Source organism: Bos javanicus, chromosome 17 (genome assembly GCF_032452875.1).
Source record: "Bos javanicus breed banteng chromosome 17, ARS-OSU_banteng_1.0, whole genome shotgun sequence".
Taxonomy (NCBI): domain Eukaryota; kingdom Metazoa; phylum Chordata; class Mammalia; order Artiodactyla; family Bovidae; genus Bos; species Bos javanicus.
This window is the reverse complement of record NC_083884.1, coordinates 10,760,077-10,780,145: the sequence shown is the minus strand read 5'-3', so window position 1 is coordinate 10,780,145 and position 20,069 is coordinate 10,760,077. Positions and strand designations below refer to the sequence as shown.

Genomic DNA, 20,069 nt, shown 5'->3' with positions numbered 1-20,069 from the left:
GAAGACTCTACACATGACCATCACCAGATGGTCAATACCAAAATCAGATTGATTATATTCTTTGCAGCCAAAGATGGAGAAGCTCTATGCAGTTAGCAAAAACAAGACCGGGAGCTGACAGTGGCTCAAATCATGAACTCCTTATTGCCAAATTCAGACTGAAATTGAAGAAAGTAGGGGAAACCACTAGACCATTCAGGTATGACCTAAATCAAATCACTTATGATTATACAGTGGAAGTGACAAATAGATTCAAGGGATTAGATCTGATAGAGTACCTGAAGAACTACGGATGGAGGTTTGTGACATTGTATGGGAGGCAGTGATCAGGACCATCCCCAAGAAAAAGAAATGGAAAAGGCAAAATGATTGAGGAGGCCTTACAAATAGCTGAGAAAAGAAGAAAAGTGAAAGGCAAAGGAGAGAAGGAAAGATATAAACATCTGAATGCAGAGTTCCAAAGAATAGTGAGGAGAGATAAGAGAGCCTTCCTCAGTGGTCAGTGCAAAGAAATAGAAGAAAACAATAGAATGGGAAAGACTAGAGATCTCTTCAAGAAAATTAGAGATACCAAGGGAACATTTCATGCAAAGATGGGCTCAATAAAGGACAGAAATAGTATGGACCTAACAGAAGCAGAAGATATTAAGAAGAGGTGGCAAGAATACACAGAAGGACTATACAAAAAAGATCTTCATGACCCAGATAACCATGATGGTGTAATCACTCACCTAGAGCCAGGCATCCTGGAATGTGAAGTTGAGTGGGCCTTAGTAAGCATCACTGTGAACAAAGCTAGTGGAGGTGATGGAATTCCAGTTGAGCTATTTCAAATCCTGAAAGATGATGCTGTGAAAGTGCTGCACTCAATATGCCAGCAAATTTGGAAAAGTCATCAGTGGCCACAGGACTGGAAAAGGTCAGTTTTCATTCCAGTCCCAAAGAAGGGCAATGCCAAAGAATGCTCAAACTACCACACAATTGCACTCATCTCACACGCTAACAAAGTAATGCTCAAAATTCTCCAAGCCAGGCTTCAATAGTACGTGAACTGTAAGCTTCCAGATGTTCAAGCTGGTTTTAGAAAAGGCAGAGGAACCAGAGATCAAATTGCCGACATTGGTTGGATCATCAAAAAACAAGAGAATTTCAGAAAAACATCTACTTCTGCTGTTTGATTATGTGAAAGCCTTTGACTGTGTAGATCACAACAAACGAGAAAATTCTGAAAGAGATGGGAATACCAGACCGCCTTACCTGCCTCCTGAGAAATCTGTATGCAGGTCAAGAAGAAACAGTTAGAACTGGACATGGAACAGCAGACTGGTTCCAAATCAGGAAAGGAGTACGTCAATGCTGTATATTGTCATACTGCTCATTTAACTTATATGCAGAGTACGTCATGAGAAACGCTGGGCTGGAAGAAGCACAAGCTGGAATCAAGATTGCCGGGAGAAATATCAATGACTTCAGATATGCAGATGACACCACCCTTATGGCAGAAAGTGAAGAGGAACTGAAGACCCTCTTGATGAAAGTGAAAGAGGAGAGTGAAAAAGTTGGCTTAAAGCTCAACATTAAGAATACTGAGATCATGGCATCCAGTCCCATCCCTTCATGGCAAATAGATGGGGAACATTGGTGACAGACTTTATTTTCTTGAGCTCCCAAATCTCTGCAGATGGTGACTGCCGCCATTAAATTAAAAGATGCTTGCTCATTGGAAGAAAAGCTATGACCAACCTAGACAGCATATTAAAAAGCAGAGATGTTACTTTGCTGACAAAGGCCTGTCTAGTCAAAGCTATGGTTTTTCCAGTAGTCATGTATGAATGTGAGAGCTGGACCATAAAGAAAGCTGAATACCACAGAATTGATGCTTTTGAAATGTGTTGTAGAAGACTCTTGAGAGTCCCTTGTGCTGCAGGGAGATAAACCAGTCAATCCTAAAGGAAATCAGTCCTGAATAATCATTGGAAGGACTGATGCTGATACTCCAATACTTTGGCCACCTGATGTGAAGAACTGGCTCATTGGAAAAGACCCTGATTTTGGGAAAGATTAAAGGCAGGAGGAGAAGGGGTGACAGTAGATGAGCTGGTTGGATGGCATTACCGACTTGTTGGATATGGGTTTGAACAATCTCTAGGAGTTGGTGAACTGGGAAGCTTGACGTGCTGCAGTCCATGGGGTTGCAAAGAGTTGGACAGGACTGAGCGACTTAACTGACTCTTGTTAAACCTAAAACATAAGTTTTTTTTTTCTTTTTTTTTTTAAATTTTATTTAATTTTTAAACTTTACATAATTGTATTAGTTTTGCCAAATATCAAAATGAATCCACCACAGGTATACATGTGTTCCCCATCCTGAACCCTCCTCCCTCCTCCCTCCCCATACCATCCCTCTGGGTCGTCCCAGTGCACTAGCCCCAAGCATCCAGTATCGTGCATCGAACCTGGACTGGCATCTCGTTTCTTACATGATATTTTACATGTTTCAATGCCATTCTCCCAAATCTTCCCACCCTCTCCCTCTCCCACAGAGTCCATAAGACTGTTCTATACAACACTGTCTCTTTTGCTCTCTCATACACAGGGTTATTGCTACCATCTTTCTAAATTCCATATATATGCATTAGTATACTGTATTGGTGTTTTTCCTTCTGGCTTACTTCACTCTGTATAATAGGCTCCAGTTTCATCCACCTCATTAGAACTGATTGAAATTTATTCTTTCTAATGGCTGAGTAATACTCCATTGTGTATATGTACCACAGCTTTCTTTATCCATTCATCTGCTGATGGGCATCTAGGTTGCTTCCATGTCCTGGCTATTATAAACAGTGCTGCGATGAACATTGGGGTACATGTGTCTCTTTCCCTTCTGGTTTCCTCTGTGTGTATGCCCAGCAGTGGGATTGCTAGATCATAAGGCAGTTCTATTTCCAGTTTTTTAAGGAATCTCCACACTGTTCTCCTTAGTGGCTGTACTAGTTTGCATTCCCACCAACAGTGTAAGAGGGTTCCACCGTTTAAAAATCATTGAGTCTTTCAGCCGTTCTAGAAAAATCAGTGGAGCGGCCTAAATACTGGGCCTACAGTTCCACATGGCAGAAGTCTGCTGGGGTCTGTCATGGCTGTCTGCCTCTCTCTGTAATACAGATGTGGGCTGGCTGGCGAGCCCTTGCCTCCGCTTTTCCTTACTGACTTTACTTCCAGCTTGACCCAGACTCACTGGAGTAATGCTGTTTCAAAAACAGTTTTCATTGTAATAATTTGATCCTTGATAGAGCCTTTTGTGTCATATTACTCTATTTTAGTTTTTTACTGGAGTATGCTTGCTTTACAGTGTTTGTTTGTTTCTGCCGTACAGCATTATGAATCAGCTATATGTATACACATATCCCCTTTCTGGTGCCCCTCCCTCCCCTCTCTAGGTCATCACAGAGCGCCAGGCTGGGCCCCCTGAGTTATATGGCAGCTCCCGCAAGCTGTCTGTTTTATATATGGCAGTGTATATATTTCAGTGCTACTTTCTTGATTTGTCCCACCCTCTCCTTCCTAATCTGTCTCCACAAGTCTTTTCTCTATGTCTGCACCTCTGTTCCTGACCTGCAAAGGGATTCATCAATATTTATTTTTCTAGATTCCACATATATGTGTTAATATCCAATATTTGTTTTTCTGACTTACTTCAGTCTGTATCACTTCAACTGATTCAATTTTGTTCCCTTTTATGGCTCATTTATTTTATATTTCTGTGTGTGTGTGTATATGTGTATATATACATGTACATATATATATCTGTATACATCCATATGTGTGTGTATCCTATATTGCAGTGTTGAAGAAAAGACTCTGTTCTTTATTGAATGCTACTTGAACACAGCCCCTTTTAAACTTCAGAATTAAGTGCCCAAAGTCATATGAGTACAGAGAAACAGAATATTCTATAGAGACACTGAGAAAAAAAATGCAAGGAGAGACAGTTATCTGAGTCTTCAGATTCAAAACAAAACACAGCAGCATTTGTATGGTGTCATACCAAAGATGAACAAGTGTATTTTCACTCAAATCGGTGGGCGTGATGCTGTTTCTTGGCTAGATTCTTTCTTCACAGAGGCTCGATAGCACCATTTTCTTTCATTCCAGACTTAACCCACGTCCTCATTTACATACCCCACTATTTCCGCATGGGCTGGGCGTTTTGACTGCCGGCTGTAGCATCGTTGCTTCCTTTGTCCCCTCCTGTGATTCAGATGAAATCAAAGGAGTAAACACGTTTTCAGTATTCTCTGAATACTCATCTGCAAAGATAGTTAGCATTTTTAACCACATGATGTTGTGTTGCCGTGTACTTGTGGTAAATGCAGCTGTGTTACCTCCATTCCCGTCTGGTTTTAAACCTGAGAAACTGATGCTCAGAGAAGGCTGTGACCCCGGGGGCGGAGCCACAGGGTCATAGCGGCCACTGGAACCTGCGTCTTCTGATACCTAATCCAGTGCACACTCTATCGTATGAACTTGTAAAAATAGTGGAGACTTTAAAGTAGTGGCCATATGTTCCATTTAGTTTATTTTCTGTTAGTCATTAACATCGTACAGGAAGTGCGTCATAGTAAAAAGCAGAAAAGAGAGAGTAACCATGTAATATTAATGCGTTAGGCATAAAAAAAAGCTGTAAATTAACCCTAGGGCATAAAGGAAAAAAATGCCTCCATTTCAGTGAAAGTTTGACCATTCTCATGTATAGGTGAACGGTAGGATTACAGAATTTTAGGATTGGTTCTAAGAATGAACTAGGACAGAACTGAATTCCTGATTTCTTTTTTTTTTTTTTTTAATATTTTAGGTTTTATGACAGTGTTTTTTTTTTGGCCACACCACACAAGGGCATGTGGGGGCTGTGTGGGGTGTTAGTTCCCAGACCGGGGATGGAAGCCTCACAAGTGTGGAGTCCTACCTAACCACTGGGCCACCAAGGAAGTGCCCTGATCTTTTAAACAGAACAACTGAGGTTTTATACTGTTAAGTGTTCTGTTTTGTTTTTGCCCTTGAAGATGTGCGGCTAGTTGGTAATTAAACTTGAGGTAGAAATGGGAAGAAGCATCAGTTCTGAGTCTTGTGCCTTCGTCAGCATGGGGGTTAATTCAGCCTTTGGGTGAGCGGGCAGAGCTTCATTCCCAGTGTCTCACACGGTCTGTAGTCCCGTGGAGTGAAAAAAATGATGATAAATGCAGAGAAATACAATTTTTGTGCTTTATTTACCCCTTTTGCTTAATAGGAAGATCATGCCAGAAAAAGCCGGGACAGTTCATTACTTTTGACTTCATAAAATAGAAGCTGGAAAATAGGGAAGGGAACGTTCCTTTCTAGGAGGCCTTGGAGAGTTGGGGAGAGTCTGACGTTAATAGAAACATTTTGACAGCAGGAGAACATCACGTGAGCTCACTGGTGCTCAGAAATGTTTATGAAAAATCTACTTATGTTGGCAGGCAGTTTTAGGGGAGGTTGTCTCCGCCGTATTAAAAAAAAATTGGTTCCTTGTTTTCTCTAAAAGCTACTCTAGCAAAAGGAAAACAAATAGTATTTCTTGGCAGTGCCTGAGAAATGTTTGTAATGTTAACCAAAGGATCTCAGTGGAAGTATGTCAGTATTATTTTAGGCCCTGTGGACCTATTGATAAATACTCTAGACAGTGTTACAGAAATCACTGCTGAAATTTGGGTAAGTAGTTGACATTTCTGATCAGAGGATTTTATTGTTATATTTATACTAGACAGTTAGGGAAGATTTTTTTTCCGATATGTGTCTCCCCCCCCACCATGGCGATTGTAAATAATTTTTAAACGTAGATCAAAACTTACTCAGTTTTATGTGAATTCCATTTATATGCCAAAATCTGTAGCAAGTTTGCTTTTTTAAGCTTTATGGTCTTATTATGTTTTCATCCTAAAAAATTTTTTTTTTTTAATGGACAAGTGAATGGCATTAATTCCAAACACTGATAGGCATGAGGGACTGAAAATAACAGGCTAGGAAAAAAGTTCATTAAAGGAAAAAGCAAAAAGGTAAGTGACTCTTCAGTCCAAATGCTGTCTTGATGATTAATAAACAGTGGCCTGGCTACAGATAGATTTTCCAGATAACTTTTTCACACTTCATGGTACTTTCTTTTTGGATATTTTTCATATTTTGATCTTCCTAGTAGATTGACTGTATACGCCTTTCCCCCCCTCTGTTTAATTATACTTGTCTATGTTTTTCTTATTTGTAGGAAGAAAAAAAGAAGTTTGACAAAGAGACTGAAAGGAACTATAGCCTAATTGATAAACATTTGAATTTATCAGCAAAAAAGAAAGACTCACATTTACAAGAGGTATTGTTTTTATTTTTCTTTTAACTTGTTTGTAAAATTTAATAATCAGTGCATGTCTTATTTTTAATGAGCTTTTCTTTTGAAAATGTTTCATCTAGGTTTATTAGAGATGGAAAAAATGACTAGGTATCACCATGAATTTTAAAAAAAGCTCTTTTGGAATAAGACAAAATAAGATCTCATAGAGCGATTAATGCAGTGTGGGCTCAGAGTATTAGAAGTTTTGGTTCTGAGCATATTTTCCCAGGAACAACCATTTTAACTAGGATAACTGAGAAAAGATATATTATTTTCAGGAATAGGTTATTAATTAACTTTCAAGATGTGTTGAAAAAGTGAATTGAATAAGCTCCTATATCATTTGGCTTTTATGTGAAGGCAGAATTAATTTTACCTAACGCTGAAGATTCAGGAGTTTTTCAGCTTCTTTGGAAAGAGAGCATCTGTTTTACTTGTGTTAATAGACTTGTTTCTTTTGGAGGGAGCCATATGTAAGGAGAAAGGAATTTATATCTTCTGTCTCGTTTTCGCTTTCTGTTTTTTTCTACATTCCCTGCCACTTGTTTTTCCTCACTCACACCCTGGAAATTCAGTTGTTTACAATTTGGAACATATGCTTTCCTTAAACATAATGCTGTTTTCATCCCACAGAAGTGTGACTTCTTCCCCGTGCATTTGTTTATTTTTAAACACATAAGGGATCCAGGCGTAAGGTGCCACCATAATAGACACTTGGTGAAGTATCATCAAAATGACAATGTTGTAGAGTAAACCTGGGTTGTGTTGAAATGTTACAGATTTAGTTGCAAACGCTGTGTGTATGTGTGTGGCTATGTTGACATGAACCACATGTTGCATCTTCTTTTGTCTCTGTAATGTGATTGGCCGATGTTTACATGGTGTTTGGTGGTCTGTAGAAGAGAAAGGCCCTTTTGTACCGTCTAATCCTGACTACAGTACTGTTTGCAGGCGGTCCTGCATTCTCTCGTTTTCCATATTGTGCAGAAAGCCATGCAGTTGCTACATGTGCTCCCTCACCTCCTGCCCTCTGGCAGTTTTGAAGGGACAGCTGTTGCTCGTAGAGGCTCTCTTTATGCCAGCAGTTTTCCACTTCCTGTTCTACTTGATCTCTGTTTCCAGGTATCCTGATGGGATTTCCATGCCCCAAGTCAATTTCCATCTCCACCTCACTCTCTAATTAGATATCATTCTACCTGTTGCTAGGGCAAAATCTGTAACATCATCCTTGGCTTTTTCTCTCTTAGCCCGTCTACTCAGCCTAGGTCTTCTTCAACTTCAGGTTATTCTCAGAATGTGGCCAGTTCTCCTAGCCTGCAAACCTGTCACTCTGGCGCAGGTGGTGGGCATTTCTCACATAGGTGACTATAGAAGCCTCCCGGCTTTTTACTCAGGGATCTCTACAGTTTATTTTCGTTTTCAAGTTATTTTGCATTCATTTATGTGTATATGCATGCAGCTTTCTCTGTGGCTCAGACTGTAAAGAATCTGCCTGCAGTGCAGGAGACCCTGGTTGGATCCCTGGGTCTTAAAGATCCCCTGCAGAAGGGAATGGCTCCCCAGTCCAGTATTCTTGCCTGGGAAATCCCATGGACAGAGGAGCCTGGATGGACTACAGTCCTGGGACTGACTCAAGGAGTCAGACATGACTGACTAACACTTTCACTCTTTCTTTATGCATATGTGCATGCATGTTACTCTGTGTAATGACGACACAGGGATCGAACCCCTGTCCCCTGCATTGGGAACATGGACTCTCAACCCCTAGACTGCCAGGGAAGTCCTCTTACGGTTTATTTTCTATATGGCAGCAGAGTCAGCCTTTGTCTTGCTCTTCGTCTCCAAATGCTCCTAGAAGCTCCGTCAGAGGCCCCCAGTCCACTCCGCCTTCTCTCACCCCACATGGCAGCCTCATTCTGGCTTGGCTCCATGGCTTAGGGCCTCAGTGCTCGTCCTTCTGCCAGATCCGCATGACTCACTTTGCAAATAGTCTTCCAGATAGTCTCCTCTCAGACTTCCCCTGAGTGGAGATGTTGTATCTTATTTAGGGTGCCTTCCTTACTCTGCCTTTCTTGTTGTTTTTTCTTTTTCTTGCTCTTACAACCATTTGACTCATTACGTATTCAGGTGTGGGCTTTCCTGGTGGTTCAGTGGTAAAGAATCCACCTGTAAATGCAAGAGGCATGAGAGACTCAGGTTCGATCCCTGAGTCAGGAAGATCCCCTGGAGTAGGAAGTGGCAACCAGCTCCCATATTCTTGCCTAGAAAATTCCATGGACAGAGGAGCTGGGGGGGCTACAGTCCATGGGGTCACAAAGGGCTGGGCCCGACTGAGCACACACGGTACATTCGGGTCTCATGGCTTCTTTCCCTGGGATGTCAGCTCCTTGCAGGCAACAGCCTAGTTCTCTTCAGCACTCTGTCCACAGTGCCTAGAATAAGACCTGTCGGGGAGCAGGCACTCATAAATACTTATTGAATGAACTAGTGTGAAGATGATGAGCTAGACCTTCAACAATTTCATCATTCCCAAAGATGATTAAACATTACGTTGGAAATTTGAAGAGACCCTCAAGATGAGTCATTTTAGTTTTCACTTAAATTATATATTCTTGGGTCTTCTCTGGTGTTCCATGGTTAAAAGACTCTATGCTGTCCATGCAGGGGGCATGGGTTCGATCCCTGGTTGGGCATCTAAGATCCCACATACTGAGTGGCATGACCAAAAGGATTAAAAAAAATTACATTTTCTTTGCTGTTTTGATTTGTGTGCTCCTTTCAAATGTACAGAACCCCACTTGACCGAGCTTTCTGTTGCAAGAGTGAATGCCTTACGGATGGGGATGCTCCTTAAAGGAAAGAAGGTTAGATGTGGCTTTGGCCACTTCTGGCAGTGGCTAATGCGTTGCTGATCTTCAGTAAATTGAGTTGAGGTGCTTGAGAGATTAATAAAGGTTGCTGAGAGTGGTACTGAACAAAGGCGTGTGTCCTTGTTATCAGCTGTTCTTTCCTCTGGTTTCCAATGAAAATCACAGAGAATTGTGGCCGACAGCAGGCTGGCAGTTTTGGTTTATTCGGACCTTTGCCTCTCGCTCTGTATTGAACGGACACTAGCTTCTGCTCCATCACACCCCCAAATTCTCAATATTACTGTCTGTACTAGAACAGTAATTGGGTATTTGAGAAAATTCTTCGACTGCTGATATTTGAACTGTATTTTTGTTTTCTTATGGCAGCTAAAAATTAGCACTTGCCCTCTGCCTCTTTAGATTAAATTCACTAGGCAGCCTCTGAGGCCCCGCTCCCAGGCTGTATTCCACATTGTGCCCCCATTAAAACTTGACTCACAACTCTCACATCGTGCATTTTTTTTCCAGTTGAGTACTCAGATAATTATATTTCCGTAAGTATGACCAGAGAAATAGGTCCCCTGAAGATCTTTGTGTGAGGGATCTATTCCTGTTATGCGTATTTACAGCAGGCATGGTCAGAAGTGAAATTGATAATCTATTTGAAGTTATATGTTTAAAAAAAATGACTTTTGCTTGGTATAGTAAAAAGTATAGTCCAGATGTGTGTTTTTCAATTGCCACCAAGCAATGATCTCAGTTCTGGCACTACCTGGAAATAGCGTCAGATCCTGCAGGTTAAAGGCTCAATCCTACAAGACTGCCCTACTGATGACTGGCAGATGCCAGCTATTATATATAGAATGGGTAAACAACAAGGCCCTATTCAGTATCCAGTAATAAACCATAATGGAAAAGAATTTATATGTGTAACCAAATCACTTTGTTGTACAGCAGAAGCTAACACATTGTAAATCAACTGTACTTCAGTTAAAAAAAAAAAGACCGCTTCTAACACCAAATCCTGGTGTGCTTCTGATTAACTGACTACAAAGAAAAGGTTCCTGTGGCCCCCTCTTCCTTGGGTTTGATTGATTTGCTAGGGCAACTCACAGAACTAGGCGACATTTACTTAAGTTTACCAGCTTATTATAAAAGGTAATCTAGGGGATTCAGATGAGCAGCCAAGAGGAAGAGGTGCACAGGACTGGGTCCAGAAGGGTCCCAGGTGCTGAAACTTCTGACCGTGTGGAGCTGGGGTGTGTCACTGTTCAGGCAAGTGGATGGATTTACTCATGACCTGAAATGAATAGCCTGCCAGATATTTCTCCAGTAAAGACGGGTTTATTCAGGATCAGAAGAGAGTTGCTGTTTGAGGCCTCGCAGCCATGGTGAGCCAAGGGCACGTTCCCACCTGATGCATGAAGGAGATCCCCTTGATTGTGAGGGACCGGGAGTTGAGAGGCAATAGTAAACAGAGGCCATGGCTTTTCTTGGGCTGAGTCCTGGCCAGGCGAGAAGAGTCATCTTCCTTCTTTCTCTTGGGCTCTGTTGTCGTCGGAAGCCATGAGTGCTCCCACTCTGGTGACCCAGCTCTGTTTAATTGAGTTTTCTGTTTACTGATTTTTTACATTGCTAACCTGGAAGCTTATGAACCCGTGTTCAGGAGTTGCTACAGAACTTAATCTGTAGTGCTTACCCCTTCCTGAGGGCCAGTGGGTGGGGCCAAGGTTCTAACCTTCTGATCAGTGCAGCCTTGGGGCCCCCCAAAGTCACCTTATTAGCACAAACAGGAGTGTTCTCACTCAGGGCTCCTTACAAATGACAGCAGGCACTTCCCTCAGTCCGGAAATTCCAAGGGTTTTAGGAGATTTGTGCCAGGAACCTGGGACAAAGACCAAATACATTTCTTCTTATACCACTTATATAGTGATTGCCTTTCAGACGGAGTCAAGCTAAAGGACTGTGCTGCTGGGTGTAATTTGAATGTCTGTGGTGGTGGCGTAAATGATGGGTTATCTACAGTCCCAGGGATTCTGGTGATAAGATCTCTCCGTGCCTGGCACAGCAGTTCTGAACACTCAGAACATTAGGAGGCTGTGAATAGAAGCTGAGCAGCGATACAGGAGCACAACCAGGAGAGAGAATCCACTCAAAAAAAAAAAAAAAAGAAAACGACCTTGGTAAATGTGATCCTGGTGAAATTTTCTTGAAAGGCATCTCCCATTAACAATAGCATGAAAGATTCACCCTTAAATCCCCCATAGCTCCATTTTAGTAAATACTCAACACACTTGCATTGTTTTTCCTGGGAGTCGTGCCTGTTAACTGCTGGTGGCTGAGCTCAATCTCTGGTCATTAGAGGCATAAAAAAATCATCATTTCTATGAGTATTAGGTAGAAAATTTGGCTGAATAAGAAACATTTTGACTTAGTCATGTTGGCTAAACAAGTAGTCACAATCTGAAAGTAGAGTTCTTTTTTCGGTGGAAATTATGAGGATTTCCAGGAGGAGAGAGCATCTCAAAGTGATCCCAAGAGACTGCTCCGAGGAGGCGGGGAAGGGAGTCAGTATATATAGAAGTTTGTAGCAAGGTAGGGGTGGCGGGAGGCAGTCTGTTAATTAAGGAAAGCCAGATATCTCAAGGAATTTAGCATTCTTATATGTATGTTGTTGTTCAGCTGCTAAGTTGTGTCTGATTCTTTGCAACCCCATGGAATGTAGCAAGCCAGGTTTCCCTGTCCTTCACCACCTCCCAGAGCTTGTTCAAACTCGTGTGCATTGAGTTGATGATGCTATCCAGCCGGCTCGTCCTCTGTTGTCCCCTTCTTCTCCTGTCTTCAATATTTCCCAGCATCAGGGTCTTTTCAAATGAGTCAGCTCTTCACATCAGGTGGCTGAAGTATTGGAGTTTCAGCTTCAGCAGCAGTCCTCCCAATGAATATTCAGGGTTGATTTCCTTTAGGATGGACTGGTTTGATCTCCTTGCAGTCCAAGGGACTCTCAAGAGCCCTCTCCAGCAGCACAGATCGCATGGATCACAGCCGTGTCTTCTGTGGGTGGGAAGACGCAAGTGTAGGCACCCATTTAATTCATTCCTTTCATGCACCTCTCAGCTGTCTGGGGCCGAATCCTGCTTCTTGATTGTTCATACCCTTAGTGTTTACCGTATGTGTGTGTGTTAGTCACTCAGTCGTGTCCAACTCTTTGCAACCCCACGAACTGTAGCCCACCAGGCTCCTCTATCCATGGAATTCTCCAGGCAAGAATACTGGAGTGGGATGCCATTCTCTTCTCCAGGGAATGTTTACCATAACAGGTGGAAAATGTGACGGATGGCTGCCTCCTATGCTTTCTTGGCATCCCCCCAAGCCCCTCAGCATACTTAGCCAATGGCTGGTGCATAGCTGGTATTGTTTTCCTGGGCTCAGAAATTTACATTTGAAAGGCTGATGTTTACACATACAGCAGAAAATATTTCATTTCAAAGTAAGACGCATTTATTATATTTAAACATTAATTAAAAAATGATACGCCAAAAAATTATTACCTGTTACCTTTTTTTCCCCCCAAAACTTAAAATTTTGTTGTGGTAAAATACAGCAGGTGAAGTGAAAGTTGTTCGGTTGTGTCTGACTCTTTGCGACCCCATGGACTACACAGTCCATGGAATACTCCAGGCCAGAGGGTGGCCTTTCCCTTGTCCAGGGGATCTTCCCAACCCAGGGATCGAACCTGGGTCTTCTGCATTGCAGGCGGATTCTTTTCCAGCTGAGCCACAAGGGAAGCCCAAAATATAGCAAGATATGATTTTAACTATGTTCAAGGATATCGTTTGTGCAGTGTCATTAAATACAGTCACCCCCACATTCCAACTCCTAAAGGCTTAGATACGGAAACTCTGTGCTTCCCACTAAACTGTGACTCCCCAGCCCTCTTCCCTCCAGCTCCTAACCATCATTCTACTTCTGTCTTTATCAATTTCACTCTCCCAAGTACCTCATGGAAGAGCAATCATGTGGCACCTGTCCTTTTGTGATTGGCTCATTTCATTTAGCATTGTTGACTAAAATAAATGTAAAACGTTGTGAGTTGAGAGTTGTGAGGAAGTTTTATTTGGGGCAAAGTGAAGAAATTTTATTTGGGGCAAAATGAGAACTATAGCCTGGGAGACAGCATTTCAGATAGCTCTAAGAAACTGCTCCACAGTGGTGGAGGGAAGGTCAGTACATATGTGATTTTGTTGAAGGGGGTGTGCGTGCACTGAAGCATGCGTTTTTTTGTGTGGAAGGTTTCTGGTAGTTTTGTGAGGGTGACTGCTAGTCGCGAGGAGCAGACATCTCCGTGAAGGATTTTAGTGCTTTTCTAGATAGGAAGAGATACAAGAATTGGGCTCATAAAATCAGCTCCTGAAAATACGTTGCTATCTGAAGACCTGTCCTGGCAGTTTTTCCCAGAGCACAGAGTGCTTCATTTCTGCTCTCCACCCTGAACTCCTTTTCAGGGGGTTTTGATGGTCAGTAGCTATGCAGCTCATGATTTAGTGCTTGTAGATGTACAAGGTAAGTGCCGTCATGTAGTTGACAGGTTAATGTCCTGAGGCTTCTTCCATGTTAAGCCAGGTGCCGGAATTTCCTTCCAGTCTGAGGCTGAATAATATCCCATTATCTGTGTAGACCAGATTTTGATTATCCCTTCATCTGTCAGTGGGCACGTTGGTTATTTCTCCCATTTCGCTGCTGTCAGTATGGGTGAGCAAGTATCTGTTTGAGTCCCTGCTTGCAGTTCCTGTGAGTGTATACCCCGAAATGGAACTGTTAAGGTCGTATGGTCATTCTGTCTTTAATTTTTTTGTAGTCATGGCAGCTGAGTCATTTTGCATTCACGTCGGCTGTGTACAAAGCTGTTTCTCTACGTCTTCACCAGTACTTCTCGTTTTCTGTTTTGTTCTGGGGATAGGTCTGTTTTTTGTTTGTTTTGTTTTCGATAAGCGTGCAGTGAGTGTGTGCACCACAGTGTAACCTGCGGTTTTAATTTGTATTTCCCTGATGGTGAGTGATGCTGAGCATCTTTCCATGTGTTTAGATATGGCCTCTTTGGAGAAATGTCCTGGTGAAACCTACATGATGCTGAATAGGAAATGTTCTGAGGGCCAGAGTTTTCTCCACCGTTCCTCTGTGGAGCCATCGCCTCTCCCAGTGCCTTTCTAGTTAGACAAGAGAACGGGTAACCTCTTTTTGGAATAGTCTCCCGGCCATCTGGTGCCTGCTCGTTTCCAAGGGATGGGCGTGTTGAGGGCGTAGGAGCGTGACTACCTGCAGATGGGCGTCAAGCCCAGCCTTGCCTGGGAGCCAAGTTCTTGCACAGGGGCTGTTGCCACTTCTTCACCTGCTGTTTTCACTCTGGAGTGCTGTGGCGACTGGAATTTGTTCAGTCCTCCTTCCCAGGTCGCTTCATGCTTAGGCGATTTGTTAATGGAAACACCGTTTGTGTAGTTCGGAGTCTGTGTGTATGGTTCCAACTTGCGTGTTAGTTGTGGTTGGGGTAGGTTTCTCGTGAAGAGCGAGACTGCGTGATGTTCGGTCCTTAGGAGTCAACCTCATCACAGACATGAGCAGGGGTTGGCAAACTACTTCTGCAGACAGTCAGATACTAATAAGTATTCTACATATTTGAAGACCATGAGGTCCCTCTTGGGACAACTCAGTTCAGCTGTCGTAGCAGGGAAGTCCACATCGAAGATACATTACGGAGTGTTTATGGCTGTGTCCAGCACAACCTCCTTTAGGAAGACAGCTGGCCATATTTGGCCCACAGATGGGAGCTTTGCAGACCTTGGATAAAGAGTTTCACATCACACCATCTCTAATCTGACTGCCTCCTTTGTTTTAACACAGGCAGATATCCAAGTGGAACAGAACCGGCAACACTTTTATGAACTGTCTCTTGAATATGTGTGTAAGCTTCAGGAAATCCAAGAAAGGAAGAAGTTTGAGTTTGTGGAACCCGTAAGTATAAACAGCAAGCTTCTCTGTGAGTCAAATGTCGTGACAGAGAATAGGAGTCTGTTTCTTTCAAGGTCTCATTTATGGTTGCTACAGGCCGTGATGCATAAGCACGACAAGATGTCGTAAACTGTACACAGCGCGCCCAGGTCGCTGTGGAGTCAAAATCCCACCACTGAGTAGCGGTTCTTGGCCTTACTGTGCAGCAGTGGAATGAGGATTATCCCTTTTGCTGCATGGCCGCAAGGACCCTGCAGTCAGGTGCAACTTCTCCCATCCTAGTTGTGACTCCGCCCTTAGCAAGAATTCCCATGAAGTTACTGGAATATGAGTGAGCGTGGGGGTGTTTATGGGATAATCTTTATTCTACCTAAATTTGTTTCTAAGGCAAGTGCATCCATCCAAACCTTGGTACTTTCAACAATGACTGGTAACAAGTTATTTCTAATACAATTCACGCTACTTACGCAATAGCTCAGTTGGTAAAGAATCTGCCTGCAGTGCAGAAGACCCCACTTCAATTCCTGGGTCGGGAAGAGCCCCTGGAGAAGGGATAGGCTACCCACTCAGTGTTCTTGGGCTTCCCGTGTGGCTCAGCTGGTAAAGAATCTGCCTGCAATTCAGGAGACCCCAGTTCAATTCCTGGGTTGGGAAGATCCCATGGAGCTACCCACAGTATTCTGGCCTGGAGAATTACATGGACTGTATAGTCCACGGGGTCACAAAGAATCAGACGTGACTGAGTGACTTTCACTTTCACGCAACCTAAATTAAGAACCAGTATGCAGAACATTTGAAACTACTTTGTGAGTTACTCTGACATTCTTCACACTTATTTTAGAAACACGTGATTTTCACTGGTGCTTGTGTAGGTGTACTCTGAGAGCTTCACTTATTTTTATGTTAATATATCTATGAATATATATCTTCTGAATCAGAACAAAGGATATTTCATACTGTGGGTTTTAACAAAAAAAAAACAAAAACCAAAAAACACAAAAAACAGATATACACTGAGATCCATGATTCTCAAGTCACTTTAATTTTAATATAGTCTATATTGCATGTGATTAAAATAAAAAAGCTTTACTGAGGTATAATTCACATGCCATACAGTTTAACTATTGTATGTACGATGTTGAGAAACAAACTGAAGAACCAAGTAATTGTTAACGAAAAATGAGCATTGGTGGAAGCTATGTTCCAGTGGAGTAATGGAATTACCCTAAGTTAAAGAGAAAACCTCCTTCAAGCTTTCTTCTTATGAGAAATCATAATAATGGCCTACTTTTTTTTTTTTTTTTGGTTAACATTTACAGTGCTCTGCCATTGTTTAGGTCATTCTAAGCACTTTTCTGTGATCGTGTGTGGATTCCACACAGTACTCTATTAAGGAGATATTTTAATTATGCCACTTAGCAAATGTAGACATCGAAGTAGAAAAATGTCAGCAATTGGCCCCAGTGGGGAATTGACCTCTGCTGGCCACTGGACGTCAGAGTCCCAAATTCCTCAGCACTACATGATGTGACATTCTGAAGACGGTGGATCCCGGGATTTCCTGAGCTCTCACCTCTAATCATTCTCACTGTAGATTTGCTCACACGTGGAGCAGAGGCAGCTGCCCTCTGGTCAAGAGGGTCGGGGGTTTGTAGGAAGCTCGGGGTTTGATGACTGCCCTGCCTTTGCACTCTCTGCCTCAGTCATGGAGCATCTTTGTCAACAACAGAGAGGGTGCCCTTCACTGGGTACTCTTTGAAAGAGCTTTTGACTCTGATCTGTATTTCACTTTCCTTATAGGTTCTATTGGCCTGTAGGGAAGAGGTTTCATTTTAAATGAGTATAGGGATTCTCTTGATTAAAAAGGACAAATGAGGGCTTTCCTGATGGCTCAGTGCTCAAGAATCCACCTGCCAATGCAGGAGACATGGGTTCGATCCCTGGAATGGGAAGATGCTACATGCCGTGGAGCAGTGAAGCCCGGGGGCCACAACCGTTGAGCCTGTGCCCCAGAGCCCGGGGTCCGCAACTACTGAGCCCACATGCTGCCAGTACTGAAGCCCGTGCACCCTAGAGCCTGTGCCCTGCGGCGAGAGAAGCCTGTACCCCACAACCAGAGAGTGGCCCACGCTCATCGCAACCAGAGAAAAGCCCACACAGCAACAAAGAACCAGTATGGCCAGACATAAATAAAGATTTCTTTTTTTTTTTTTTAAAGAAAAAGGACAAAGGGGTGATGTAGAATTCCATTTCTTCTTACAGCATACTATAAAAGCTATCTAATGGCTCTGCTATTGAGGGAGAAATCGCAGATCCTTCATTCTTTTTTTATAGGGAACAATTAATGAACAAAATGCAGTTAGATTTAGTTGAATTCTAGTGACTTGCTTTGAATTATTTTCCATTGATAGAATCATAATGAGATGTGGGGAGACATGTGGCCGTTTTATTTTTTCCCCTGAGGGGGTGTGTGTGTGTGTGTGTGTGTGTGCGCGCGCTAATGTCTTTTCTCCTTTGTTTTAGATGCTGTCATTTTTTCAGGGAATGTTTACTTTCTATCATCAGGGCCATGAACTTGCCAAAGACTTCAATCACTACAAAATGGAACTACAGATCAACATTCAGAACGTAAGGAAACGAAAGCTCTCGCTTTAAAAAAAAGACGTTTGAGAGGTGTAGTTGTGATTTCTTTGGTGTGTGAAAAGCCTTAGGAGCAGGCTGAGCTGTTGGTGCTGGGAAACCGAGGCTACGCTGCCACCTTCTGGTCAGTTCTTAGTATAACAGCTGCTCGCCCGCTAATGGAGGCTCAGGACACTGCCACCTAGCGGCTGCTTTTTTAAAAGACGAATTCATTTTCCATAATTAATTTTCCTCTCTTATTTTCCAAAAAGTCATGACGTATGTTGTTATAATAAAATCTCACATAATTTGCCTAATTCCCTCCCCAATTTTCTTGAGATATAATTGACACACAGCACTGTATAAGCGGTACAGCTTAACAACTTACTAATTGCAAGATTATTTCCACTTTAGTTAACATCAGTCACCTCCTGTAGTTAAATTTTTTCTTTTTTACCTTGTGACGATAACGTTGAATGCCTACTCTCTTAGCAACTTTGAAACATGCTGTATAGTGATGTGACCTAGTCATTCTACATTTTGTAAGATGGTTCTAGGGATAACTTTTTCGTGTAATTCTAAGTTTGATCTGTATGAAAGACAAAACCGTCCTCCAGGTCTGATTTAAGGCATTTCAGTTGTAATCTAAATTTCTTCTGTTCCCTGTATGACTTATTTGACTTTTATTCCCACATAGGCTCTCAGTTCCAGTGGAATTTCTTTCCTGTGTTTTGTGCGTCTTCACTAATATATTGGTGTTCATAGTTGCTGTTGGTCCTTTATTTTCCTGGAAGAGCTATACTGTCTGTTAGGTCTTGAAGAGAGATTTTTTAAACAACCTAATCTGTTAAATGGGTTTCCCAGGTGGCACCAGTGGTAAGGACCCTGCCTGCCAGTGCAGGAGGCTTAAGAGACTTGGATTTGATCTCTGGGTCAGGAACATCCCCTGGAGGAGGGCGTGGCCACTCACTCAGTATTCTTGCCTGGAGAATCACATGGACAGAGGAGTTTGGTGGGCTACAGTTCACAGGGTTGCAAAGAGCTGGACACGATTGAAATGACTTAGCATAGCACAACATAATCTTTTAAACAGTATATAGTATGTGGTTTTGATCAGAAGGTGGTACATATTTTTCATTTCAAAACTTTAGTTGATTTGGGAAGTTGGAAGTCTCTTCCTTGAAAAGCTATTCAAGTTATGTTTAGTATAATGTCAAATGTTGTTGAGAGTATAGTGAGTGAGTTTTGGGACAAACTCCTAGTGCATCCTGAAAGACATACCAGGAGAAAGATGGGAATCTCTGTACTGTTCTTATAATCTTAGAAATTGAGAATGAGGGGTTTTTGTGTAGATCTTGTTTCTAAGTTATTTTGGTATAGTTCCCTACACTTGGGAATACAGATAATGAAATCTCTCATGTTTTGTAATTCATGTGTCAGTTTGTATTTGAAGATCGTACATTCTGCTGAGTCATATGACTAAGAGTCGACTCCTCCCTTCACCCCCACCACTCCACCCCCACCCCAATATCAGTGACATAACATAACACAGTTTAAAAATATGTCCCCGTGTCTGTGTGTGGGTTAGTCCTAACTTCAAAGCTGCCTCTGTTGGTAGAACACTTAGTCTAACGACGCTGGGATGTATCAGAAGACTTCTGCAGACCGCGGAATACAGTGTTGTGAAAAGCGTGTTCCATAGTTAGTTTAGAAGATGAGGTGATTATCTTGATTTTTTTGTTTGTTTTTTCTCCACTACCTGACTGTGTAACTGTGTCTGTAGCTCACCTGTCAAGGGCAGGGCTGGTCTGGATGAGAACCTTCAGGCAGAACTAACCCGTCATTTGTGTAAAATGAGGAGGCAGGCCCCCTTATTCCAGAATGAAGAATTTCAAGGCGGCCACGGTAGAGCGTTAAATCCAGCGCCCAGCCACCTGCGTGCGGGCCTGGGTGACAGCTCAGGCACCTGCCTGAGGAACCGCCGGCCCTCCGGGTCTGGGGCGAGGTGTGGGGACATGTCGGCCTCTCCTGGGGGCTCCGGAGGAGCCGTCCCTGCAGTGCTCGCTTGTGTGGACCCCCGGGGTCAGGGGGCTATAGTTAGCTTGTTGCTGTGTAGGTGCTAAGCAGTGTCTGACTCTTTTGCGACCCCATGGCCTACCTTACACACCCCACAATAGTTGGAGAGAGAGTCAGGATTT

General features: G+C 42.7%; 1 protein-coding gene across 10 annotated transcripts in view; it reads left to right on the top strand.

The window, feature by feature from the left end:
- The window catches only part of ARHGAP10 (Rho GTPase activating protein 10), a 384,526-nt gene that overhangs the window by 136,769 nt on the left and 227,688 nt on the right, over positions 1-20,069 (top strand). For 9 of the 10 annotated variants that reach the window (XM_061384041.1, XM_061384036.1, XM_061384039.1 and 6 more), the window contains 3 exons: positions 6,278-6,379; positions 15,145-15,255; positions 17,776-17,880. In XM_061384041.1, the coding sequence (XP_061240025.1) occupies positions 6,278-6,379; positions 15,145-15,255; positions 17,776-17,880 (318 nt within the window). Of the gene's footprint in view, positions 1-5,547; positions 5,728-6,277; positions 6,380-15,144; positions 15,256-17,775; positions 17,881-20,069 lie in introns of those variants that run through there. The other variant, XM_061384042.1, reaches the window with a different exon arrangement.